The sequence below is a fragment of the Corvus hawaiiensis genome, chromosome 14 (genome assembly GCF_020740725.1).
Source record: "Corvus hawaiiensis isolate bCorHaw1 chromosome 14, bCorHaw1.pri.cur, whole genome shotgun sequence".
NCBI classification, from domain to species: Eukaryota; Metazoa; Chordata; class Aves; order Passeriformes; family Corvidae; genus Corvus; species Corvus hawaiiensis.
In genome coordinates, this window is record NC_063226.1 from 11,108,026 (window position 1) to 11,134,844 (window position 26,819).

General features: G+C 40.2%; 1 protein-coding gene and 1 long non-coding RNA gene across 8 annotated transcripts in view; one reads left to right on the plus strand and one right to left on the minus strand.

Annotated features, from left to right (window-relative positions):
• Nucleotides 1-2,182: 2,182 nt before the first annotated feature.
• Nucleotides 2,183-26,819, minus strand: part of NRK (Nik related kinase) — a 92,041-nt gene continuing 67,404 nt past the window's right edge. For 6 of the 7 annotated variants that reach the window (XM_048318453.1, XM_048318452.1, XM_048318451.1 and 3 more), the window contains 11 exons: nt 23,445-23,538; nt 21,225-21,398; nt 20,718-20,847; nt 20,162-20,320; nt 18,371-18,514; nt 17,020-17,154; nt 15,177-15,277; nt 14,473-14,622; nt 11,248-11,407; nt 6,732-6,871; nt 2,183-5,952 (listed from right to left, as the gene is read on the minus strand). In XM_048318453.1, the coding sequence (XP_048174410.1) occupies nt 5,869-5,952; nt 6,732-6,871; nt 11,248-11,407; nt 14,473-14,622; nt 15,177-15,277; nt 17,020-17,154; nt 18,371-18,514; nt 20,162-20,320; nt 20,718-20,847; nt 21,225-21,398; nt 23,445-23,538 (1,471 nt within the window). In that variant the 3' untranslated portion in view covers nt 2,183-5,868. Of the gene's footprint in view, nt 5,953-6,731; nt 6,872-11,247; nt 11,408-12,399; nt 12,565-14,472; nt 14,623-15,176; nt 15,278-17,019; nt 17,155-18,370; nt 18,515-20,161; nt 20,321-20,717; nt 20,848-21,224; nt 21,399-23,444; nt 23,539-26,819 lie in introns of those variants that run through there. The other variant, XM_048318456.1, reaches the window with a different exon arrangement.
• On the plus strand, nt 6,867-10,624 carry LOC125333013. The gene is made up of 2 exons (XR_007206714.1): nt 6,867-8,555; nt 9,534-10,624. It is a non-coding gene; the product is annotated as an uncharacterized LOC125333013 (long non-coding RNA).

A 26,819-nucleotide genomic window follows, 5' to 3' on the forward strand; every position in this document is an offset into this window, starting at 1 on the left:
CACAGTTGTATTCTTAGGCTACTGCCTTTATTACTGTGGAGCAGTTGCCATGGGCAAATTGGAAAACCTGTTGCCTGAACCATTTAAAACAGAGCAAAAAACTAGACAAAGGGGTATAAAGCACAAGCTTTTGCTAGCCTTTAGAATTCTCTAGGAATGATACGAGATTATGTATTTTATGTCAAAGTGAGAAAATTTAAAACTAATCAGTCATTTGTGTTATGTTGAAGCCAAGTATTGGGTAACACTTCCACGTGATGTCTTTCTTCCCCAGTAAACACGGCTTGTTGTGTGAACTGATAAAATGGCATTTACAATTAAAAAAAAAGAACGTGATCCAAAAACCTTCTCAGTGAGCTTGCACAGGATGTGATTTCACATCACATACAACCCTTACCTGGAGAACTACAGTGTACACTTTTTTTAGTTATTAAATAACCTGCAGGTACAATGAGGAAATCTGTGGACTGCTCCCAGCTTATCTCCACTTTTGTTTGTGCTCATGATGTGATTTGCAGAAGAAACTTATTCATACAGAGGTGATTGTTACATGTGCATTTGTTGCCAGATTTTGTAATTGTGAGTCACCGTGGTTTCATTCATTGAAGCTGAAGTTTTTGTGGAGCAGTAATGGACTGATGTGGACTGACAGCAAAGTTAATGCTTTATACTGGATACATCTGTCTGTATTACAGGTTCAGATAGAAGATAGTTTCTTCTCTTAGGAACTTGCTCCTGCTGCCTTTTTTCTCACCAGCAGAGGTCCACCTAACATACCAATTTCAAAACCGGAACAAGGGTAAATCTCTTGCTGACAGTGTGTCAACATATTTTAAAGAGTGGTTATGTCTGTGAGTTCCTCTAGATGTGACTTCCCTACCGTACCTGAACAGTGGGACCAATGTGATTGTATTAGAAACTCGAAGTTCAGAAAACAGAGAATCAGTAATGACTGGAGAGGAGCCATCAGCAGATGGCTGTATCACATCACAAGAACTGACAGCTTTTTGTTATGCTGAGCCTGCTTCATCACGGCATGTAAGCAGCTCAATGAAGACAATGTGATTTTTAAATGCCTGCAACCAAGTGTACTAAACCATACTTGTGTTCACTTCTGGTCAATCAATAGTCTCAAATTCTCAGACATAATTAGCAGTCAAATATCTTGGTTTTTATATACAACACGCCTTAAGAAAACAGCCTTTATAGCAGTGACACTGAGGAATGAGCTATGCTGAATAGGAGGATGTTATTACATTCTGTTAAGTATTACATCTAAAATATGTTGGAGAAGTGAAAGGCACAGAATGGTGCGCAAGATCATAAAACTTGCTGTTAAAGTTGTTCACCACAAAGTGTTTTGAGGACAAAAATAGGAAAGTTTTTCTGATGCATTTCACCATTATTGCCCAGGTGCTTTTGTTAAGTCTTCCTAGAAAATAACATAAGCGGTTAAGTAATGTTAAAATAACATTTTAGGTGATTACCCAGCTGACATCCCCTTGGCCTTTAATCAGCTCTCTGCACTTTGAAAGGCAGTGTAAGAAAGTGGTGGGCTATCAGCAGAAAAATTTCTTACCCTTTTGGTGTGTGGAACTTTGACTTAGTGCACCGGTTTTAAAATCTGTAGTAGTATTTTCTGTAGACTGCAGGTTTGCTTTTGCTTCATTTAACTTAAATACAGCTGTTTAAACATGGCACTGAACTTGTAAGCCAGCTTTTATGACTGTCTTTGGAGAAACAATTCCAGTGGCAATAAAGACTGCATGAGCTTACCTGAAAAAAAATGACTTGGGCTAACCTGGCACTCCAGCAAATGTGCACAAATGTCTTGTAGCATCAATGACTGCAAGCTGTCATTTTGCTGTAGTCCACTGTCCTCATCCCACTGGGTGTTTGTGTAAAGAGAAGGGTGGAAACACAGAAATTCAGTGAAGCTCATTAGCAGCACACACATCACAGCACTGGCTGTCACGCTTAGGAGCACTCTGTCCAGTCTGAACTCTCACACTATCACCTGGACATCTTTATCCATACAAGGATATGTATTTGTTTTGTCCCTACAGGCAGATATGGATGTTTCCCTAAGGACAGTGAGTGGATTTGGAAAACAATAACAAAGGTTTCTATGATTTTTACAATAGCCGATGTCAATATAACAGAATCATTACAAGCATGATACTAGTTTTGATTTTCAGAGTATTTTTATTACTGTTTCAATTGTACACTTTCAATATTAGAGAACAATACATAGTGTACAGTATGTAGCTCGCATGGTTCCCAGGTTTTAAAGTCATGTGCCAAGGTTCAAGCTGCAGGAGAGAGTTCACCATGCCTAAAATGAAAGCAGGCACATACACACAGTTCTACACTGCTGCAGCATTAGCACAATCTTGTGTGGCAAATGCAACATTATGAGCACCACCTGCCATTAGGAGACTGCCTGTACCAAAGGGCTACTGACATGGATCCTTAACATTCTGCCCCTGTAACATTTTTTCATGTCAAAGTGACATCACTAGAAAAACACCTCAAAAAGTGAAATTACAAATCTGATATACATTTTGCATAGTTAAAATTATGTCTGGATAACCTTGGTTACTGGATTTTTTTCTTCTGGCCTTTGTACTTTCGCTTTGAGCTGAACAGTTACTCAAAAGACTCCCTCATTCAGTGCCCCCCAGTCACTCCAGATCTCTTTCCATTTCTTTGGCTGCTTTCTTTTCCTTTAACATCTTTTAGCCTTTTGTATTCCTCCTACAGCAATATGCTGTGCCAAACGTCCATTCCCTCCCGTTTGGGCTACTTCTGTTTATTTTCTTCAGCTTTTCCCTCCTGTTCAGTCACTTCCCCTCTCTTCTGTTACTCTTCTTAACATCTCTGGGCTCTTTCTTATCATCAACCATTCTGACTACCTCTTGATAGAGAGACAATGCCACAGGTTTCTCCTTGTTGCGTCCAGTTGCTATTGCTATTTGCAATACCACTTCTAAATCCTTCAAAAGCATTCACCTCTAGGTGCCTCATTGTTTCCATAATTACATATGTAATTACAATTACATTCTTTCCATAATTACATCATGGATGGATTTACAATTTACTATTGTAAATTCCAATAGTTTTTAATGGTTTTTTATAGTGAATAGAAGATGAAAATCCAACTCACTGTCTTGAATTGTAGCTAGAAAGAAAAAGCAAATAGAGGGAAACAGAATGAAAGATTACAATCCCAATGTAATAGTGCACATTCCCTCTTGAACTTGGGGTTGTTTGGGTTTTTTCCCTCTTAGTATGGAGTTAAACTTCTTCACAGCATGTCAACTTATTGTCACAATTTTCTGCTACAGTAAATTTTAAAAAGTTTGATCACATTTGCTTCTTTAATCTGTTGATATGGGTTGTTGTTACAAATTCCCACTGTTCTTTGCTAAATTCTTTTTAACTGGTCCCTAGCATCAGGAAAATATCTGCCTCCTGCCTGTTGATACCAGAACAGGGAAGGGAAAAAATTCACATGCATTCTCTCTAATGCAGAGGCTGATGAGACAAGTACACTTTAAAAATATTACAGGGCAGCCTGGATCACTACTTATAGCACGAGCAGCTTTGCAAGTTTTCCACACCTACTGTGTGCAAAATGAAAGCTCTTCTTCTTTCACAGTCTCAGACTTTTAAGTCAAAAGCAAGTAAGTTGCTTATAAGTTGATTGTCTGCAACTTACCTTTTGCCAGTAATTGTAACTTTGATCTCCAGTTCTGTTATAGATTTGGGCTTGTTTGGTTTGGTTTTGTTGTTTGTTTGTTCTGTGAAAGTCGAATGCAACAAGCGCAAGTGTTCAGCAGCATAGGGAACCAAGCCAGGTTTTGCTCATTTGCCCCAGCCCTGGCAACAGGCAGGAACATTACTACAACCAGACAGAGCTCCCGTTGTCACACAGCTCTGCCCAAGCAGTTTCCATTCAGGTTTCAAGTCTGCACACAAGCTAATTACTCACATACATGAAGAGCCACTTTGAGTATTTAAAGGTATTTTTTTAGTATGGCTTTAGGGCTTATTTTTCTGTTAGTTAAACATTTAAAAGGAAAATACTTCATTTAAAAACACTATACATTTTGAGATAAGCTAGTGCCTGTGAAAAGTGCTAGGTTAGTAACTTTGGGAAGTGCAGTCCTCCATATCGCCAAAAATACAGATAGCAACAGTGCAGGCACCTCTGATCTGCCTGCAGCAGTGAGGTGCCCAGCACAGGGAACAGGGGCAAGGAAGGGTGATTAGCCCCCAGTCTGATTCCCTGCTGACATACACAGGGACAGCAGTTCTAAGCACCTGTCAGTCACAGCATCACTGCCAACACCCGAACTGACGTACTGGACAGTACAGCTACCAGTTCCAACAGCTCTTATTTCTGCCCTCTTAGTCAACACAGAATCATCATCCTTGAGGTAGATGACCAGATATTCCAACACACTTTCCCTGCACCTTTCAGTATCAAACATTTCAAGTAAAAAATACCTATTTTCAAGCACTGGAACTAGTGATTTCACTTTTGCCCACAGTATTATCCCTACTGTGTCATGTCTGGAATGAGCTCTTTTGATGCTTTACATTTTCAAAGTCCATCCAAAAATCAGCTGAGGATTACATTAAACCCTACAACTGAATCATAGTATATGATTACATATAGTGTGTATGTATATATATATATAATATCTCTATATTATGGCCGACTTATAAGCCCCTGAGAACAGAGTTTATGCAGAAACACTGGCACCAATAACACTTGAGGACGCAGCTTTATTTAGATATAACTAGCATAGAAAGCACCTGGAATTATTTATATTTTCTATTTATAATAGATTAACTCTTTGGATATTTTCATAGCTATATTAAGAATACATTTGTTAATCTTAACATCCATCATGGGAAGTTTATATTTACATACAAATACATAAAGACTTGAAGCGAAAGAGTAAGAAGGAAGAAAAGAAAGTGCCTGCTCTTGTGCCCTTATTTATATACATGGGTAGTGCTTTTAAATTGATTCATATGAGTGTGGGTCCCAGGTGTGAATAAAAGTTACAGGTTCTGTTTCATAATGCTTTATACATCTATGGTTTTGACAGACTATTTAAACTATTTTTACAAATACATCCTACGGTAACTGTGTCTATGGCCTCAGGCATCCAGCCCTGACAGAAACACAAAGTCTGTCCCCTGCATTTGTAAAAATCTCCCAGATGGTGCACATGTTCAGAATTAACTATTTTTACAACTCTGTACTGAAACATACCTGTCCACCCAGCACGGGGGATGATCCCTCAAGATCCAAGGAGGGAGGATCCCTCAAGCCTTCTCATCTATGCTGGGACCAACCACAAACAGTTACTCTTTCACTGTTTTAAGACTTGGACAAGTCATTCAAGTTCATCTTGGTGACACAGTAACAGCTTGCTTAAACTGCAAAACGAGCCCAAACCCAACTCAAAATAGATTCCAACTGTGTATCTACCTACAGCTGTTGCTGTCCATAAAAAGTGCCTTCAGTTCAAGATAACAATATTACATCACCTGTGAAAATGAAACTATCCATTTTTCAGAGTACAGGAGCTTCTTATATTGGCTACATTCTTCATTAAAGTCTACTAATACAATCTTGGTTTGCAACATACTTTGAAAGACAAACTAAACATGTTTGTAACACTTCAACAGGAAAATGGAATCCTTTCCAGACTGGAAGAACATGAATTTTGGTAAGTCAATAATGACAACATTTTTGTAGGTAAAAAGTGCAAATTTGTGTGTATTACCTCCGAGAATTTTACACTGCTACCTACAGGGAATTTTTCATTTTCTTCATTTTGACACACTTTACCAGTTGAATAGTACATTTTGACCAAGAGTCATAAAGTATATTTGACTGCTGCCTCCTGACTGTACAGATGCAAAGAACACCTTGAAAAGGGGAAAAAAAAAGAAGAAAAAAAAGATGCTACTGTCAGTTTGTATTTATGAAAATATTTTTACTCCTACAGGAAAGGTGACAGAATGCCAGAGGCCCAAATACAAGGATATACATATATCACAATTGAATTTTAATCCCATGAGAAACTTTTTAAAGTGAAACTGTACTTGTGATACAACTGCATTTTTAAAATGTATTTCTTTTCCTATTTGAAAAGACATAGGAGAACATTTAAAAATAATTAATCTAAGGTTTTAGGGCTTCAGTTTTCTAAATATGACAGTGGGACTAAACAGATTTCAGAGAACATTTATCAAAATTGCTGTATGTAAGAAATCATACCTGATTATCCATACCCTGGTGTCTGCCAATTAAGAGTGCTGGGTTTTTTTTTCCCCACGATGACTGCTCTCAACTGCCTGCAATTTCAGTAGCCCAGGAGAGGCAGTCCTTTAGCTGGGAATTTTTGGGGCTGACTCACTAACCCGCCCCACTACACCTGTCATGCTGTGCAATTCACAATGCCTGTATTTGTTATCCCTGATAGCAGTAAAGGCTGTGTGGAACAGAGTTGTAACAGAGCTGGTGGTGGGAACATGTGCAATATCCACAATGGGTGCTTTGTGGGATCAGTTACTATGTTGGCTTTGAATGGGGAAGTTATACCAAAGTAGGAAATAACTAATAACGAAGTTACCAAAATGAACTGGTCTGTCAGTCAGCTATTGCTAATTTTTGCTAAGTCACCACACTGTAGTCATCTCTGTACCTTGTCATTTCTTTCACATAGAAATTTTAGCTTCTGTGCTTTCTTGTGCATAAATACTCCTTCCAGATTTCCTGTTTCCACAGAGCGTAGTTCAATTGCTTTTTCTCCCCAGCCCATGACCTGATTGGACTGAAGGTAAGCTGAAAGACAAAAAAGAGACAAAAACCCTTGCTACTATTTAACAGCTGACAGACTGATTCTTGCCTCATTTATGTTAATTGTGGATCTGATGCATTTCTCTTTGATAATATATTCTGAATTATTTGTATTTTAAGTTTACACAAAAAGCCTTAGGAATAGTAACTAAATGTCAGTTTCTCCTCTCAGACTTATTTTGAACTCTAGACATAAATCTAAGACATAAAAAAAAAAAAAGACTACTACTGTGTATCTTAGACTCAAAAAAGCTTGGAGGAAACCTCTGAAGGGCATCTTGTTTAACCGCTGGCCCCAAAGTGGGGCCAAATTAGGGTTGCTCAGGACCTTTTACAGATACGGTTTGATGGATGTTTCACAACCTTTCCAAGACCCTGCTGCAATGCATCACTACTTTCAAGGCTGATCATTTCTTCCTAGTATTTTGGTGCAACTTGTGCTCATCTTTGCCTATCATCCTTTAACTGTTCATATTCAAGGAAAGTCTTGACTGTCTTCTCTGTACCCACTGTACTCTGTTCCCATTAGGAAGGTGGGTTTGTATTTACTATGGAGTTCAGCTTAGTCTGAAACCTAAATACTTCAGAATCTGAGACCATGGCATGATTTATTTGGTGTCTTCCCATCACTGGTTATGTGCAATATTTCCAAAACCAAAAGAAGATATTCTAGCACTGTGGAAGCTTACTACAATACTCCCTTTAAATCTGGCAATAAGAAATTGGAATAGTGATGAAGGAGTTAACACCACAGACTTCAAATTAGGCACAGTTTCAGTGAAAGCCCTCTGATTGGTACTTGTATGGGCTTCCAATGTGATCACATTAGTTATGCTCTATTGGTAGTCAGTGCTCAGAAATTGTTCTTGCTCAACTATCAACTGTTATTTCATTAGTCTGAGAATTCTGGTGCTCTAAAATGATGTAGAAGGAATGTGTGCACTGGACTGGGTTTTAGCTTCAGTGGACAGTGCATGCCTGCCCTACATTTTTAGTGTGAGCAAGATCTGCTTCTTAAAACCTTCCTTGTTTATTTAGGTTTTTGTCTAAAAATTAAACTTTTAGTACAGAAGCAACAGCCTGCAATCCTGCTTGAGAAGGACAGCAGAAAATAAAGGCAATATGCCCATGTGACTGTATATACTTCTAGCAGGGTTGACTTAATATTAACTTGGAATCCTTGCTTTATAATTGTTGTTAGAACAAATGTATGAAAATCATACCTCCCTGGAAACACTTAATAGTTTGGTTACAGTGTTGTGATTTTAGTTTCCTCAGAGTCTATGAATTTCCCCTAAATCTGCTCAGAAGACTTTCAGTTATTCTTTGTGCACACTAAAGGCTTCCCTGCCACTAGTGCTGAGAGCAAGATAATTCTTTCCCAGTATCCCAGTCATGAGGAAAGAGAAACAAACCAACCTGTTTTAAAATTAAAAGCAAAGCAGCAGTGAGCAACTGAGGGTAAGTGGCAAAAGAGGAGGAGGAGTATTTTCTAACACTCAAACACATGAAATTAATATATTTTAAAATATTTTCTTTATGCTTCAGGCTGTACAACAGGGCATCATTGCTGTAGGCTGTGAAGAAACTGTCATTAACATTTCTGAACAATGCAGCAGTAGCAGGATGAGCCCAGGGCAGCACCCATGCAGTCTACAGTGTCTGAAAAGTAAGTCCAGACCACACATAAAGCGAGAAACATAAAAATACTCAGACTTTTGCCATTTTTTGTACCAACTGATATCACATTAACCTTTTCAAACTTTGATTTTGAACACAACAGAGACAGAGGCACCCTGTGGTTCTGGGGGGTGGGAAGCAAGGCAGGTGCATGTATATAAACAGCATGAAACCATTCTGTGGCTACACTATTTAGTATAGGTCATATAGGTCTAGCAACAAAGAACTAGTAAGTGTCCTGATCTTTTCCACTACATGAAATTTACACTCCAGGTGTCAACTATGTTGTGTCTGTATCTGTGCCTTTGGCAGATTTCAATTTGATAGCTTCCTTGCAGCTCCCAGTAACCACTTAGTCTCTGCTGCAACCTCTAGGTCATCTGCTGGACCACTTCTGCTGTGTTCTGAAAAGATCTGACCTCCAGGCAGTATTCAAACAGGAACATAACAAACCAGATATGCCAAGTTCAGCCTTGATGGTCTGCTGTCTGGCCAACACCAAGAACTTGTCAACTGACAATGGCAGGTTTAAGTACAAGTAGCATTTTTGTAGCAGAATCAAAAAATTCTTTCCCAAATTTAATCTGTGAAACAGCATGCAAACAAAATGGTCTCATTACACCATTTGCACAGTTGTCCAGTATAAAGGACTTATCTATACATGGAGATTATTTGAAGGATAGCAGGCTGTGACTTCAAAGGTCAGTACTGAGTCATGATAATCCTCCCATGTAGGAGCTCTTAGAGGTGTTTCATGTGAGATGAACTGAGAGCAGATACTCAGAATAAAGTTGTCTTATTTTGGAACAATAGCTCCTACACAACAAACAACTTGGGAATAGTTACTTTGAGTCCTCTTTCCACCGCAGCTTTAGATAAAAATATCTTATGCTTCCAGCTGGTGTGTTGTAGAGCACAGAGGCAGTAATTTAACTACCTTTTGGTAACACTGTCTGTTTCTCTACAGAATAGTCTTTTTGCTTCTAAAATGTACAGCGAAGAGGAAATGAAGACTTTTACTGGTTCCTCTGGGAATATCCAGATTTGTGTCAACCCTCTATGGCTACATACTGTAAATAATTCATTACTCGCACAAAAGGACAAGAGTGCTCCCTAATCTTATTAACTTGATGTTTCTTAATGCCCTTTTAAAACCTGTTTTATAGAAAGAAAGTATTACAGCTATATTTATATTTAGCCCTACATATGTGTATATCATTCAGATTAAACATAGAATACTTTTACAGTTTTAATTTCCCATGGGATTTGAGCTTCCTGTCTCCGGTTTCTTATTAACGGATTGGTCACAGTAGTCCCAGTTTAACACTATGAATAAGGTGACCTAAATCCATCGATTATAATACAAACTATTTTTTATTTTTTGTATCAAAATACTGTCACCGACTACGAAAGTTTTCTTTCAAAATACTTGTTTAAAGAAATCAAGAAATGAGCAAAGGATGACTAGAGAGCACCCTGACAGTAACACAAGACCCTTCTATCTCTGCAACACAGAGTGAAAATTGAGATAAGCTCATACAGACTTCAAGAGGTTTGAAATGGATCTAGAAATCCCAGGAAAACAGGATCTTTTAAGAAACTGTCAAGTTGCCCCTAAGCTGGGCCATTCAAATTAACAGTTATTCCCACTTCTCTCATAATGTTTTTGTCTGCAGCCAAGAATATCAAAGGATTAAGAAAATTAATAGCATCTAGTGGTAAAATTATTAATATAACAATTAAGAGGTCCTTATGTGAAGTTTGAGTTGTATGTTTATAGGCTAGGTTAATTTTTAATGGAAATGTGATTCCAATCAGAAGTCAAATTTGGTTTGTACCACTTCCCAAAGATGGGCTTTTCCTAAAACTACTCAGGTAGAAGTGAAAGGAAGAAGGTGAATATCCTTGATTTTTCACTGTGGTATCCAGTTTCCTCCAAGCTAGTAACAGGCTTCTGTGCAGTCTAATTGTCTTGGGCTTGTTTTGTTGGTATGCTTGTTTTAAAATAAAGAACAGGAGTGAGACAGAAATTAAAAGTAACAAGTAATGAACCTGTAATCTGCCTGTGTTGTTCTTCATTTTCCCCATACTGTTAGCTTGAAGACCTACGGGAAAGGTGAAACAAACAGCTGTCCTGGCTTCAGTACAACCAGAATCTCCTACACAGCCAACTGTAAGCATGGGAAGACTAAGAATCTATCACAAATACCCTGGGCTGGCAGCCCTGTGAATTTAAAGTGATAAAATGAAGGGGCCATTTGACAGCAGTTAAAGATCTCTTCAGTAACTGACCCCTCTGTAGCTGTGAATTTCTACATAAAACGCTGTGAGCTATGAACAACCAAAACACTTTCCCCTCTCTGTAATTCACATAATTCTCCCTGTGAAAACTGGTGGTAAGCTGCATCCTCAGTGAAGTCCATCTGTATAGTCAATGTGTGATGCAATAAACGGTGTGACAAGAATACGGACTGTGGTCCAAATAGGAAACCCCTATTGCAATCACTGGCTGTATTAAAACAAACACCTACAAATCTGTTTACTCTTTTACACATCTGGTTTGCTCAGAAGCTGCTTTATGTGCCATACAACCATTTTCACATAGATACAAACCTCATAAAAAAGTCAGGCTTCATGCAGCAGAATTTTATATTTAATAAAGGGCTATTTTTCATACATACCTACAGATGCTGGCATTTCTCCCCACTGTAGAACAGTCTCCTTTGTGAAATGCCCATATATATCAATATAGATACCTTCATCTTCATAGGTGAGCAGGAGCTCCATGCCACTGGTGTTCGGGAGGATGATAATGGCATGTGGGCGAATTGTCCCCTGGATCTAGAATCACATTTAACTAAGATTTATATCAGAACATGGGCTGCAATTTCAGTGATGACATCAATCTAACTAGCTTGGCAGAGCAATAAAAAGAACTAGCTCATGGCTCATGGAAAGTGAAAGAAAAGCCTGTTCTCAGAGGCTATATAGTTTGCTAGTTAGCCTCTGAAACAGACTTTCTCCCCTTCTCCCCCCTTTGTATATGACAGTAGTTTTGCAAATAAATCAATGTTCAATATTTCACTTTAAATTTACCAGTGTTAATTGGTTTCAAGAAGCCATGGAGCCATTGAGACACAATAATATTTACTTGGTCACTCACAAAATACTTGCATTATATAAATAGGAGAAGGGTGAAATAGATTTGAATTCACAACTTTTTCAGAAGATGGAGGAAGGACAGAAACTTCCACATTCCAGGAGATCAGTGCTTTCACTTTCCATGATATTTCCCTAACCACACTCACAAGTTAAAAACCTGCAAATTTAATAATACTCATCTTGCTGTAAAAAGTTCCCTGGACCTTTTCACTCATTCTTCCCTTCCCACATCCTTCACTACAAATAGCTGCCCATCTGACTGCTGTTGGGCACGCCTCTGCATGCCACAGGAACAGTGCATTTCACTCAAACGAATCTCTCCCAGAAGCCAACATATCCCAAGCAAAAAAACAAAACCAAAGTTAAAGTCTACAACCATGAAGGTGGGGTTTTATGAAAGCATTTTTGAAAGTAAAAGAGGACAGCCTTAAAAAAACAGTAACAAAACATTTTCTTGTTTAAAGTGCTACTCAAAACAGGATGTTAAATAGTAAATTAAACCACCATGATTAACATTTTTATAGGAAGTGAATGACTGGAGCTTTACATCATTCTCATAAGCCAGCCATACAAAGGTCTTTTTTTTTTCCTCAAGCACAAACATTTACGCACACTGTAAGGGCACAACGAACAGTTAAAGAAGCACTGAAGCTGTACTTGCCAAACTGAATACACTCAGGCCACCCACTTGACTCCGTGCCTCCGCAACAACTATCCGTAACACTAGAACGGGGATCCAGAGCCGCAGAGCAATTTTAATGCGTTGCCTTGGTACTCGCATGAGCGACCGGAGCAGGTAAGAGGTGAAGAAAGAGGTGGGGAACCAGGAAAAGAGGCTACCAGAAAGCAAGAGTATTTCAAGTCAGCCTGTTACAGTCTAGGCTATTGCCACCACAAAGCTCCTTGAGAGAATTATCCAGTTCTAGCAGATGCTCTTTTAAAATAATAGAATTCCAAAAAAGATAGAGCTGCTGTAGCAGCTGATTTATTTCAGGTCTAAGACTCTGAAAGGAAAATATATTTTTAGTCTGTGCTAACTTGTGGCTCAAGAGCTCACAAAAATGCAGTAAGTCTCAGCTGCCCCACATATTCAGGGCAGTCACCTGGGAAATTTCTCTCATCAGGTACCTAATTGTATTTGCAGCCTGTTGAAAAAGTAAAGCCTCTAAGAAGGTTCACTTTTTTTTTGCGTTTCTTCTCTTGGGCAATTATGCTAATGATCCTTTTGACAAGTCACTGTTCACCTTGCTCAGCAACCCACTTCCAGAAAGGCATGTGGGTACCACGCTTCAATTTAAAAACTGATGTGAATTCATCGTAGCTGCATAATTAACAAAGCTACTGTCAGATTGAATAAACCCTCTAACAAGACAAATACTAAGTAGCTTACAAAAAACCAACACAGAAATAAACAGTACCAGCCTTTAGCAGGTGATTCAACGGTTAGAAAAGTCATTTTTCAGTTAAGTTTGATAGCTTCCTTGCAGCTCCCAGTAACCACTTAGTCTCTGCTGCAACCTCTAGGTCATCTGCTGGACCACTTCTGCTGTGTTCTGAAAAGATCTGACCTCCAGGCAGTATTCAAACAGGAACATAACAAACCAGATATGCCAAGTTCAGCCTCAAATCTAACAGCCATCCTCACACACTCTGTCCATCAGAACACAGTTCTGACAGAACATGGAGGCCGTGGCTTGCAGGGGCAGCAGAGTGATAAACTCTCTCTTGGAGAGAGTTTTCATTTGAGTTGAAAACGAGGGGCTGAGAGTGGAGAAAAGTTAAAAAATAGATGGATTCACGGCACAGGCTGCAACATGCAGATCTGGGATGAGATTTCTTCAGACCTCCCAAGCATAACTTTGGGACACATGGCCTGGGGATGCAAGGAGGCCATGGTACCCTCAGCCCCTGTGGCATGCTGTTGACTTCAGGGAGGGTTCAAGTGTGCACAGAAGTTTCTCTGTCAGGAGCCTCCCATCAGACTGGAGCCAGTCTGGAACCTGCCAGTTTGCTGAACCTAAGCCCCCAAGATTCTCTGGCTTTTGGGACTCACAGCTTTGAAATAACTATCCAGAACAGCTAAAAAATAAGCAAACAAACAAAAATCCAAAAATATTAACACCATAGCACAGACTTCATATTGGACAGCCCTATGCCAGCCATTCACTTCTGCAGGAGAATTTGCTGTTATCTGAGCTTAAGCAGGAATTTAGTGATCATCATCACCTCAGAGACACAATGCAGGATTGTACACATCAACCTGAAATCAACACCTTCATGCCAACTTACTGACAATCTAATGAGAAAGTCCCAAGGAAAATATAAAACTACTTCTGAATTTACAGAGTGGTTTCATGGGCAACTGAATGGCAAGAAGATCAGCAAATTTATTTAGTCTGAAGTTGGCTTCTGCAGTCTGCACAGTGGCAGATTGTAAAAGCCACCTAAATTCATGTAGATATTATTGTGTCTTTGACTGTTTAAGTTCTAAATTTCCAGGATAAATAAATTAAAAATAGTACTGTCTGTACAATAGGCTTTCTGACATTAAACCACTGAAATTGATATTCTGAATGTGATAAAAGCATTTAAACAGGACTTCATTGTTATAAAACTATGTGAAAAAAGGTTTTGTATTAGCTGCCACTAATTATTTTGAAAAATAGCACAACTCTTAACCCGATCATCATCAATACACAGCCCAAAGAACAAAGGCATGAATGTAGTTTTTTGGATTCTCTTACATGTGTTGGAAGGTACAGGTCATACACAGATCCAGAGTCCACATCAATGGCATGAAATCCTACTACTGAGCCATATATGACCTTCAGTCTTTGCCCATTTTCAACAGTCAGGTCAACTGACAGTGGTTTGTGATGAAGTGAGGTAAAGGACTGGAAAAAAGAAAAATGCAGTATGTAACACAATAAAGCTGTTGGTTCACAGAACTACATTTAGGATCCTAAGAATTCAGAAAACCCAAAAGTTAGACAGCTATTTTTGTTAAACATAGGTTACATTTAAGGAGCTAAGTATCCATCATCCACTGATTTGCAAGGACAGTTGGATAATTTGTTTGTGGTTTGAAAAAGAAATCAAGATTCTAGAAATGGACTTGGCAAAAATTAGGCTGAGTACCATTGTGTTCAATTTCCTCCCCTTTTGAGGGAAAACAACATCAACTTTGGTAATTCAAAGGCACATTTTGGCACAGCACGTGCTGCGTTTGGCTGGGGTAGAGAGAAACAAGTTACTCACATCTAACACTCATGACTGTGACAGTTTCATACTTGCCATCTCCAAAGTATGTCAAATGAGCTACATTTCCTTTAGAAGAATACTCAGTTTAGTTAGAATGTGATACAAAACAACAAAAACAAAAGCAGAGAGTAGATGAGAGATAGTGAGAGACAGTGACACATCTGAACCAAAGTGATGTTTCACTTACCTTAAAAGCCATGAATTTGTGATAAGGCTTTGGAGCCCAAGCATAAACCTCTACTGAGTTTTTCAATGCGATTACAAGGAATTTGATTCTCTCATATTTTACTGTAATACAATAAGAACAATTCCTTAGGTACCAGATAGACACTTAAAGACCATCTCATCACATGAAATAATTTCAATGGATTACTTGTAGAGGTAGACATTATCCAGCAAGGGAGACTGATGCATTCTGGACATTAATGTTTAATATCACCAGTGACAATACCTTGACTGGAAACCTGTAATTCATTTATTTTCAGTAAAGCCAAATTACTGTTAACAATATTTATATATTCATTTTAATATAGTAATGAAAAAAAAAATCTCACTAGTCAGAAAAATAGGTTTTGACCCTGCAGCTAAACCAACCTACTTGATTTTTTAAGTATGAACACACCCCTGGCTATGAATAAGCTACTGTTGGAGGACTGGTGGTTATTGGCTGAACAATTCTGTCAGACTTGGCAGGATGAATTTTCATTTCACTCCTCATCTGTGGGTTAAATCCCCAGGTGTTGTGTGGGCAAAGGACTCCCATCTTTCTGAGATGAGTAAGCATTTAAGAGATGAGCAATTTCTCCAAGACAATTAAGGTCATGCTGGGCCCATTGAGAATAAATGAAGAATCATGCATTGAAAATTAAGATTTCTTTGTGCATTGTGTTTTCACTCTGCCAGAGACAAGCATTTGGAAACAGGATGCTATCTCACATAGGCAGAGAACAAGAAAATTCAGCAAACTCCACCAAAATGCAGAACAGTACATCCTTTTCCTTTTCTACCAGGAAAAATAGCTGTACAACCAAAGGTCAAGATATAAGAAGATTCACCAAGAGAAAAACAGCAGCAGCAGTGCTGTCAAAATTGCAAGAGTGGTTTGTCATATGTAAATACAAAGGCTCCTATCAAATGTTTGTCTAATTTTAGGACAAGTTTTGTTTTGTTTTTTTTTTAAATGCACCAAACACAACGATGAGCAACTGAAGTGGAATATGTAGGTGCTTAGTTGTAATCACAGTTGAAGTAACAACACACATCTGTTTCACATTCTTTCTTGAGTTTAACCCCTGCCACTTCTAAAGCCAAAGGGCAAAACTATCAAGCAAGGTATTCATAAGAAGCAGCCACCTCACATTCCCTACACTCCTCTGTATCATGGCTTTATTTGACTTTGAAGAAAGTGCCACTTTCATATACCATCCCTTACCAAAGCAAAACTTGTGCCAAACATCCACCCCCACAGTTAAATAACAGAAATCACAATCCTCATGTTCACCTTCAAGAATGAGCTGCCTGAAAGCCAAAGAAAAGCAAGATGGTATCATTTCCAAGGTGTTTAAATAAAGGTGTATTTGGGTCTTTCATGAGAGAGAAAGGGATGAGCTGATCTACCTAAAGACATTTGACAAATATGATTCACTAGGATTTGAACTAGGTCCAATTGCTTTGCAGTTACCTAGGGTCAAGAGGGAAGCTGAGGGTGTGGAAAACATCAGTTCAATTAAAACCTTAAGTAACTACAGAACAACTAAACCACTGACTGAGCACAGACCGTGGCTGGCACTTCCTCTTTCCAGCCATTACAAGGAAAAGCCGTAACATCATCTGGTAACTGCTGCAAGAAAAGATGCTGCCTGAAATGACAGGGAGCAAAGCATCTGCCATGTAAAACAGGGAGTCTTGAAAGAACTCATGAGATATTCAGCCCAATACAATCCTGACACAAAGCTGAAAAATGCTGCTGTCACAAGATGCAAAAGGAGGATGATTAAGCATCTCTCTAAGGAAAAACAGGAAATCCTTACCAACTTTGTAGTGCACACAGCCTTCCAGGTCACCCACGGACACCCAGCCTTGTCGCTTCTCCACCTCTGGATCGTTGCGCAAAATTTTATTTCTCAACCATGACAAGTAATACACCCTCAACTTATTCTTCCTCCCTGGGATTTGCAAAAAGAGACAGAATGCTTTAACTCCCTGAACTACAAATTCTCCCCCACTTCCAAAAAGCCAGAGTTTTGTGACCTTGAGTATAGCGGGTCCTTGTGCCTTGCCAGGGTGAGAGAACATAGCAAGGGACAGGAGAGCCTGGGGTGATGGGGACACAGGGGGAACTGGCGCAGGAGCAATCCTATGACACTGAGAGCATGTGCACTTACCTTGTGACTCAGACTTCATGTAAGATTTTCACATTTGATTAAAATTCTTCCCTCAGGCCAAAGAACAGGTTTCTACAGACACACGTATTATCAGAAACCATCACACTATCTGTTTACCTTGGAACACGGCATGTCCTACAGTGGGCACTTTGAATAAGCTATTAATTTCTAATTAACTGTCAGTCTTCATTCAAAGTAGCTATTTTTCTTTTGGATGCCTTTCCAGGTGAGAATTATTTTGTCATCCTTCATCTCAATCACTCTTTCTGTTGCATTAGTTCATAAGCATCTATGGTCAACAGCACTCTGGGACCACAGATTACTCTGAAGAGAAGGACTATGTCATGTCCCAGCATCAACTGGACCTGGCCATATGGGACAAACAGCTCTTGCCTTTGCCCACCATGATGAGTCTGGATTGGAGACAAGGAGCTGCTATTCCCTGTTGGACCCACACCTCTGACCTTGGTATGTATTGTGTATCCCTTGAGGCCACTCTCAGCCACGGGGAATAAGGCCAGAGTCCAAACTTTTTCCCACCAGAGGCTGAAGACCGCCGCATAATGTTATTGATGCTTTCACAATACAGAATACAGATCACTCTCATGATGTTACTGTTCATATCTCTTGTTGAACACACGATGAGGTTATTTCATGATATGTTAACAGAACTGCATAGATAGATGCCTACCCATCATAGAAACAAGAAAAGTGACAAACTATAGCTTGCAGAGAATCAGTCCATTTTAGGAATATGAAACACTCTGTACTTCCCACAAACCATTTTACACATTAACCAGGCAATGAACTGTCCCAAAGCCACTCTGGAATGAGAATGTAAATGTTAAAAATTCAGGAGAGTTTTCCTATTAACAAGAATAACTGTCCTGTGATTTTCTGAAAGAGGAAATTCCTCAACCTAGTTTATAACCTAATTATTCTTTTTAATTGCTTCCAACCCCAACGTGGGTCAGATACTTTCAGCCACTGAACCAACCTGATATAGTAATTAGCACATTGAGTCCTTCCAGAACATCCATTTGCTGGAACCGTCTCCTTGTAATCAGCGTATAAACTCTTCCTTGCCCACTTCTGTCCAGCAGCCACAATCCATTCTCTGTTCCCACCAATAAATTTACTCCTGTAGATACATGAAAATAATACTGCAGAAGTCACCTAATGATTCAGAGGTCAAGAAGTGTTCATAGTTTCGAGAATCGATTTTTATTTAATCTCACTTAATGGTACATGGTAATTTCTCTGTTGCTCTGTGGATGACTTCCCAGAAAAAAAAAGATCTCACAATTAGAGGTTTTACTCAGCAGAACACCTGTATACCAATGGAACTTGAAGGATGAGTAGTTCTGCTGAAGTCAATGTTGATTTAAACAAAAAGGAAAATACTCTTTGAACCTGAACTTCTCAGGTGACCTTGGAAAGTATCTGTGACCAGTGCAAAAGTCTCAGTCCAGTACCATTACAGTAGTGACACAGGAGACCCAACTAATTGTTCTAAGGATCCCTATCAATTAAAAAAAAAAGTAAAAGCAACCAAAAAATCCCCCCAAACTCTCTTATTCCAAATATAACATTCAAATAACGGGAGAACCAAACTTGTGGGAAGAAGCACTGTGTTACATGGAGGTGCAGGGTTTTTTGAAAACAAGTCTCTGATTTGGAAGAATGCCTTCAAATGCCAAATTAAGGAGTGAATCCATCTGAAATGCAACTGCTGCTAAGGAAGAGAAGGCTCCATTGGGTTGCTGACATCAGAGAATGTCAGGAATTGTGTTTGGCTGGAATGACATCTACGTTTCTAATCAGCAGATTCTAAAGACACAACATAAGGTAACCTGCTGTAACAAGCACCCCCCTCCACTGGCAATGCTCTGACAAGTACCTGGTGCTCTTCAGCCCCAATGCACATTTAATTACATACCTTGCCACACAACTCTGTTCTTAATTTAAAATTTTGGATTCCTATAAACACACATTATGCAAAATTTATGAAGCTATAAACTGGAAATCTACATTTGCTTGGATAATTTTCCATCTACTTCATTCATCTACCATTCCAGGCTCAAAAAGTGAGGAGTAAAAGGCTGGGCAAGTCCCGTAGAATACATCTGTTCTTCTGAAGCAGAAAGATGGTTAAAACAACTCAAGAGTTTAGCTAATGTGCAGCTGGGACAAGGTCTACAGCTGTTGAGACATGGTCTGACTGCTGTATCTTGGTTTTACACCATGTGAAGCTGACCCTGTAAGAAGCATGTAAGTTTAAACAGTGGTTCAGTGATGTTCAGAATAAGCAGTGACAGCAGGAACTAAGCAAGACAGGCTTTTGGAAAGACCCGACCTGCTTTAGATCCTTGGAATACCTAACACACATGACAGCAAAAGGCTTTGTGTTTGGATTATTTCCAGGGTCAGGGCTGTGTGATCAGCTGTACTCGTGTGCAGCTCAGATGAGTCTCATGAGCCACAAAAGCTGCTGAAACGTTTGCAACTTTTGGCTCTCCCAGCGAGCACAGTTTCAGCTTGGTGCTTGATCAAAACAGTTCCTCATTCTGATGCACAAAGTCCTTTGCAACTGTAATTCATGTGTTTGCCATCACGTCCCTGGGAAGGCAGTGCCATGTAAGTGACACAGGTATCAGGTCAAGGATCCATTCCAGCACTCTCTGCCAGGAGACCTGCAATACAACTGTGATATCTGCCTAGCAGACACTGCCAGCCTCTCTTGTTGTGCCTTCCCCTCCACACACCTGCCCAAGGACTCTGAGCTTACCCCACAGAGCAGCACATAGGACCTCCGAGTTGAATTTCTTCTTGTATTTACGGATTTCTGGGCTGTCACTTTGTGGGCGGATATTGGTTGGATTGACATTGACAACGGAGCCCTTCCTTGCATTTTCTCTCCTGACAGGCTCAGGTTTGGCACTGGATGCTAGAATGAAAGCATATGCAATTGTGGAAGATGTTTGGCTACAGCTCATATTTGACCCACCTTGTTTGTGGGAGAACAAAAGAAACCCCAGAGGGGTGAGAAAACACCCTGAGAGCTTTGTATAATACAGCCAAAAAAAAAATCTGGAAAATTCCTCAGGCATTCCTAAGAAAGCATGGTGGTAACACAGCGGCAGAGCACAGCAAGCCCCACCTGAAAGAAGGGCAGAAGCAGTACAATGAAAATTCCCAGTAATGTGAAGTCCCAGTTTCAGGAGATTTTACTCACAGTTTCCATTTCCAAGCAATAAGCCCTCTCCACACCTGTCAAAAGAACCAAACCAACCGACCAAAGAAAAACAAAACAGGAGGAACATTTTAATGCAAAGCACACTCACGAGAACTACAGGAAGGTCCCACTGGACTGGTGGGAGGGGTGATTGGCAGAAGTCTCGGATCTATGAATGATGTGAAGGATGTTGTGGAGGATGTGCTGCTCTTGGCAGGTGGGCTTTCGGCACACGGGCTCTGCAATGAGAAACAAGAGCTGCCTCAGTGCTCGGGGCACACGGCCCTCTTGTGCCCTGACAGAGCTGTTATCTGCCTCCAGTGACACCTCTCCCCACAAGCCCACGTGCACAGAGCAGAGGGTGTGACCCGTCTAGCTTGTGCAAAAGGGGAGGAAAAAAAGCAAGGAAAGAAAATGGAGCAGAGAAGGAGATCAGGGAAAATAAGTGGAACAATGAAATCTGTTAGGTAGCTCAAGATTTATCATCTTCCTCCCAGATAAAACTTTTAAAGGAAAGAAGGGATGTGGTGAAAAAACTCATCCTAAAAAGAAGACAGGATAGAGGAACTTAAAAAGGCTGGAGTTCAATCCAGTCAATCTGTAATTTATCTCTTACCTTAGTCAGAGGTTTGTTCTGAGGTTCCAGGCAAGTCAGTGGCACCTGTGGTGGGTTCACTGAGGAGTCTGTAATTTGGCTTTGCTGGAGGAGATCTGGCAGGAGATAGTTCTGGTTGTTTACACTCCAAAGGCCTTCATGGGTGTTTGGAATTTGTTTCCCTAAAATCTGATCCTGCATTGACAACATACAGTTAAACACCACATCTAGTTTATTTCCAATGCATTCTGCAACTCCAGTTAATTAGGATGATAAAAAATGAGCACATGGAGAGGAGTGCTCTCCCTGATGCATCATTTAAAGACAAACCCCGCGGTAAAATTAAAATAAAAAATTAAATACTAAAGTGTATGGCAAACACCTGAGATAATAAATTTGGGATTTACTCCTGAAGCGCTCCACAGATTTTCTTCATCTGCATTACCTCAAACACAGAAAAAGAAGGAACTTCAACCTCAGAGATACCAAGTCAAATGATTTGCTAGCAAGTTTCACACCTGACCTTTGCGTACTGCAGACAGAAGAAGGCACTTCTTTGTTCTGGACCTGCATTTGGTTCAAAACCCTTCACCATTCATTTCATTGCTACTTTCCATTTACTGAATTAGGAAGCCGTACTCCAGAAAGAGGACATTTAGTAGGACCCAGCATCAGCACTTCCAGTATAGTGACATTTGGTTCTGCAGATGTCCTTACAGCATCCCGTGTGAGTTTTGTGAGGTACCACACAAACTCTTTCCCTGACAGCACAATCCACAGAGTCAGAGGTTGGTTTCTGAGAATACATTTTATGTTTTAATTTAGATGTAAAAACTGAAATCAAAACATGCAAGTCAGTATTTGAGATTGGGGAACCAAGCCAGTATGGGGCTTTTTAGTTCAGTCTTCAGTCACACTCAACTGACCTAAACTAAACCAAACCAAATTCCCATTTGAATCATTCAGGGTGGTTTGGTACACCCTAACCACTTTAAAGCAGTTCATGCTGATGGGATAGGGAAAGGGATGTTGGAGAAGATGTGGAGACTCATGGTGGCTGTGGCTGGTGGGTGAAAAAGGGTCCAGAGGAAAGGACAGGAGGCTCCATGAGAAGGTGGGACAAGACTAGAAGGCAGCGGAGAGATTTATGAGGCAAAGTGTCAGCCATCTGCCTGCTCTCCCTCCCACACTCTTTTCTCCAAACCCACCAAAACATGTGACCTCAACTCTTTATCATCCTCCCTCATCCTCACTGTGGGCCTCAAAGACCCCAACATTCTCCCTTCCCTCAAGCAGCCTATTTCCAATACCTGGATATCAGGGGAAAGAGGAAACACTGGGCTGGTTTTTCCACGAGAGAAATACTGGTTCATGCCCCATTTGTAGTTCTTTCTCCAAAGCAGAGTCTTTTCTCCTTGAGGATGGTAGGACAAAGGCCAAATAGAACTCCCTCCCCAGTTAGGAGGGCCACCACTGTGGTCCGAAGTTTAGAGATATGAGAGGTAAAGAAAACTCCTTTTTCTTTCTACCCTGCCACAGCTCTGGAGAAACTAGTTTCACAGCAATTTATTTTCCTATTTGTGAAGCAAGAATACACTCAGTAATATCTGAAAAGGGCCCTGACACCAAGTACAAGTAATATTACTGTAATTTTTTTCTTGTTTTCAACCACAAAGAACATTGTTCTGCTTTGTCTCTCTTCATCTTTTCAGCGCTAATATTTATCACAGGGGAAAATCCACATGACTGGAAGCCTCTACTAGAAACTACAGCTGGAAGGAACAACAACATGACATATGAGAAAAGTACTTTTGCTAAGCCAGCAGGGAGAGATGAAGTGGTTTTCCCCTGTTCTGGTAATGTTTTAAGCAGCAGGAGGTAGCTCACTTTAAACTGGAATAAAAAGAAGTCAAGATTTTTAAAAATAGCAACAATGCACACCAACAATAAACAAAGCTTTTTGCCCAGTGCCTTCACAAAATACCTTAACATCAGAACCTACTACAGGTCAATAAGAAGGACAAATAAAGAACTGCAATTTTGTACCTAAATACAAACATTTCTACAGGAAGCACAAAACCTGAAACTACACTTTTTTTTTCAAGGCTTATAGCTATAATTTGCAATGACAGAGCAGGAGTGAGAATGTTACCAAGAAGTAATGGATATGGCGTTTATCTTGCACACTAATGACTTGACTCCCCCTCACTGTCCCCACCCCCTTACAAATGGCCAAATTACCTTCTGTTCTGCCACAGTGCTTTGGGGTTTCAGTTCAATTCCATCTGGTACCCTTGTCCTTGAGAAATCTGCAACTCTGCCGCTTAGCAGTTGCCTGGTAACAAACTCCAATTAATGAACAGAACTACTTCAGGGGAAAAAAAAAAGAAAGAAAAAAAAAGAAAAAAAAAGAAAAAAAAGGAAAAAAACTACACATATTCATGTTCAAAAGTGAACATAATTAACATTCAATAGTTACACTCAAAGGTTCTTATACAAAAGCAAGCTGATTAGTCTGTGGATCTGCCTGAATGGACTTGTGCCTGAGGACCACTCACACACAGCAGGAAGCTCTCCCCACCTCGACAGAGAACATCCCTTCATCTCCCTGCATTTCATCCATCATCTTTCAGACACTGCATAGCTCAGGCAAGTCCCTCAAGCTGTCATTTGAGAAGTGCCTACTTCAAAACTTCTGTCTCCTGTCACACATTCCCCTGTGGGGTGTAATTATGAGCCACCCTGCTCTCCAGAGAGAGCACCAGCTGCTCTGCCATGTGCTGCTGTCAGGGACCTCTCTGCCAGTGCCTACTGGGACAGGCTACACTGGAATTTCATCCTGTGAATCAGTCCCTGAAACACAGACATCCTCACCTTAAAAGGAAACACAGAAAACGTTGCCCAGTGCACAGAGAGACAGAAGAAAGCAAGAGCTGCTGGACTGGCTGGGGCCAAGGGCCCTCCTAGCCCAGCATCCCGTTCTCCACAGTGACCAAAAGCTGGTACCAAAAGCAAGGGTGAGAACAAGGCAAGTGTCTGTTGTGAATTCCCAGCACACTACTGCTTCCTGCACTGCCTGAGGTATCTTTGCATTTTAAACTTTTTCACCCAAGTGGAACTGCTTCGGACATGTCTTGGCCCCATTTCTGTACATCTCCACCGCAAATGATTTATTTATCCAATTTATTTATACTCCTATCTTTATTACTGCAATTCATTTAACCTATTGCATTTTTGCTTCCTTTCCAGTAATTATAAAACTGACTGGATTCAGGATGCCAGTGTGAAGGGCTCTACAGTGCTATGTGCCAACTGGTAGCAGACTGTAATGTATTTTTTTCTTTTAAATGATGCCCCATGCGATAACAAAGAAGGTTTGGTGAGAGACCTACTGAATTAAGATGGGTGTATAGGAGTAGAAGTTTTTGCGGCACTTTTTGTTGTTTATCTTTTGGTTTTGGATTGTCCCCCCATTCTATGTGAGTGGGTAAATATTTGCATACTAAACTTAGAAGGAATGACAAGATGTGGAGTAGGATCAATGGTGAATGCCAGGACCTGCTCTTATCAGGGAAGCAAACAGCAGCTGATCTTAAATAACGTCAACCTCCCACTTAGGGAGCCAAGCACACACCTGCATCCACCTTGTCCAAATGCTTGTAGGAAACAGCATTTAAAGAGCAAAGAGAGGAAACTGAACTATACAAATGAGCCCCAGGATATTCAGTGTTTTAGGGGCATTGTAATACTGCAGGCACTGAAGGAGGAAGCACTCTCAGTAAAGAAGAAGAAATTAACATCAATGGAACAGATGTGCTAAACAAATAGGTAAGACACTGGATCATACACACTGACACTCTTTCCTTAAAATTAAAAACTGGAGTGTGGGAGAAAGAATTCTGGCTCATCTCACTGTAAAGAAAAACAAGACCAGAAGTTGCTTTACTGGCAAAAGACAGCAGCCCTCAGTCCAGCATCCTCAGAAACGAGCCTTCTCAGGGTGGTTAATAGAATTCATCCAAGAACATAGGAAGCTCCTTCTCTTGTGTATGTCCCAACTGTAGTCCTTCTGGGCACCTCCAGGAAAGCTGGAGTGTAGACATCACGTGCTGTTCCACAGCCCGGGCAAGAACAGGAAAACAGAGTTTGGTTTCAGTAGTCCACAAAAACTTGGCCCAAGGTGCTTCAGCCAGAGCCCCCACAGAAACGCTCCAGCGTGCAAGGGGCTTCAGATCCTATAGTCACATGCTTTAGAGAGCAAAATACCCCCAAACCCTTCCCTTTATCCAGAATATGCAAAGTTTCAACACTTTTTTTCAACAAAGGCTGCTCCTTTCACTCTGATCACTATCCTTTTTGCTATTTACTTGGCAGCAATCAGGATATACTTCCTGATGTATCTTTTAGTATAAATGATGTTCAACCAAGGTGAAGGGACTTTGTTAATAGCAAGATTATATCTTGATTTTACAGGGGCTCTTGCAGTGGCTGTGTGCACAGGAAGGTAAACATGACAGGGAGCATCCTGCTAATTGCACCTCTCCAGAGGATGGGTGGATCTCGCATACAGAGGAGATGCAAATAACACATGCAGAGTTCCAAAGGCAGTGATACCACTCCTTCAAATCATTACAGCATGCAAGGATCACAGCAATCTAACACTTACACAGCAAAGTCATTGCTACAAGGCAAATCCATATTTTTATGTAGAGTCTTTCTGAGGTCTAGGATGAATTCTACGACCTAGAGTGAATAAAACTTTTTACACATCAGAGTAAGGTGATTTGGAAGAGGATCAGTAGGAAAATAAAGGCATTACTGTTAAAGTCAGCTCTTTCAGGCGCACTGAGTAAACTACAAGATTTTTAACATTCTTTCTCCTCACTTCCGAAACACAAATCCGGAGCATATGCAGGCACAAAAATTCTACCTCTTCAGAGCAGCACTGGGGAAAGGACTGGTACCAGCCCAACACAATAACCTGCCAACAATGCTCCAAATCTGGAGCCTGACAAAACTGCATGTTTAATTCTGTCAGAAGAGCAAGAGCCCCATCCCAGAGAGCTCTGTGGCCCTGGGATGTGCTTCAGAGTAAATCCTAGAACTTGAATTAAACTGAAGTTTCTTTTCAAGAAAATCAGAAGTTTCATTCACCAAGACTAAAAAATGTTTTTGTTTGCTATTCCCAGCAGCAGGACTGGCCAAGCAACCCCGTGACTCCCTTCTCTTGGAGTACCAAGCTATTCTTTCTCGACTATTTCTCCACTATTTCAGGGGAATACACATTTTGCATGACAGGTAGAACACCACAAGATGTCAGTCACAAAACCAACAAGATAAACTGCAAAACTAGAGAGAGACAGTTCAGGTGGGATCAGCTCGGGACAAGCCACAACATCAGCTGGAAACCATAGCAATTGAGCAAAATGTCAGTATTAAAAATACAACATATTTTACAAAACTATCTCCCCTTTTTATAAACAGCCCTGGTGAAGGAATCAACTTTTCAATGGTAATTATTTCTCCCAGAATGAACAGACTACGTGAATTCAAGGGTCATGTTTGCCTGGTTTTCTCCACTCTAACCTGTATTTAGCATGAAGGCATACAGCTTTT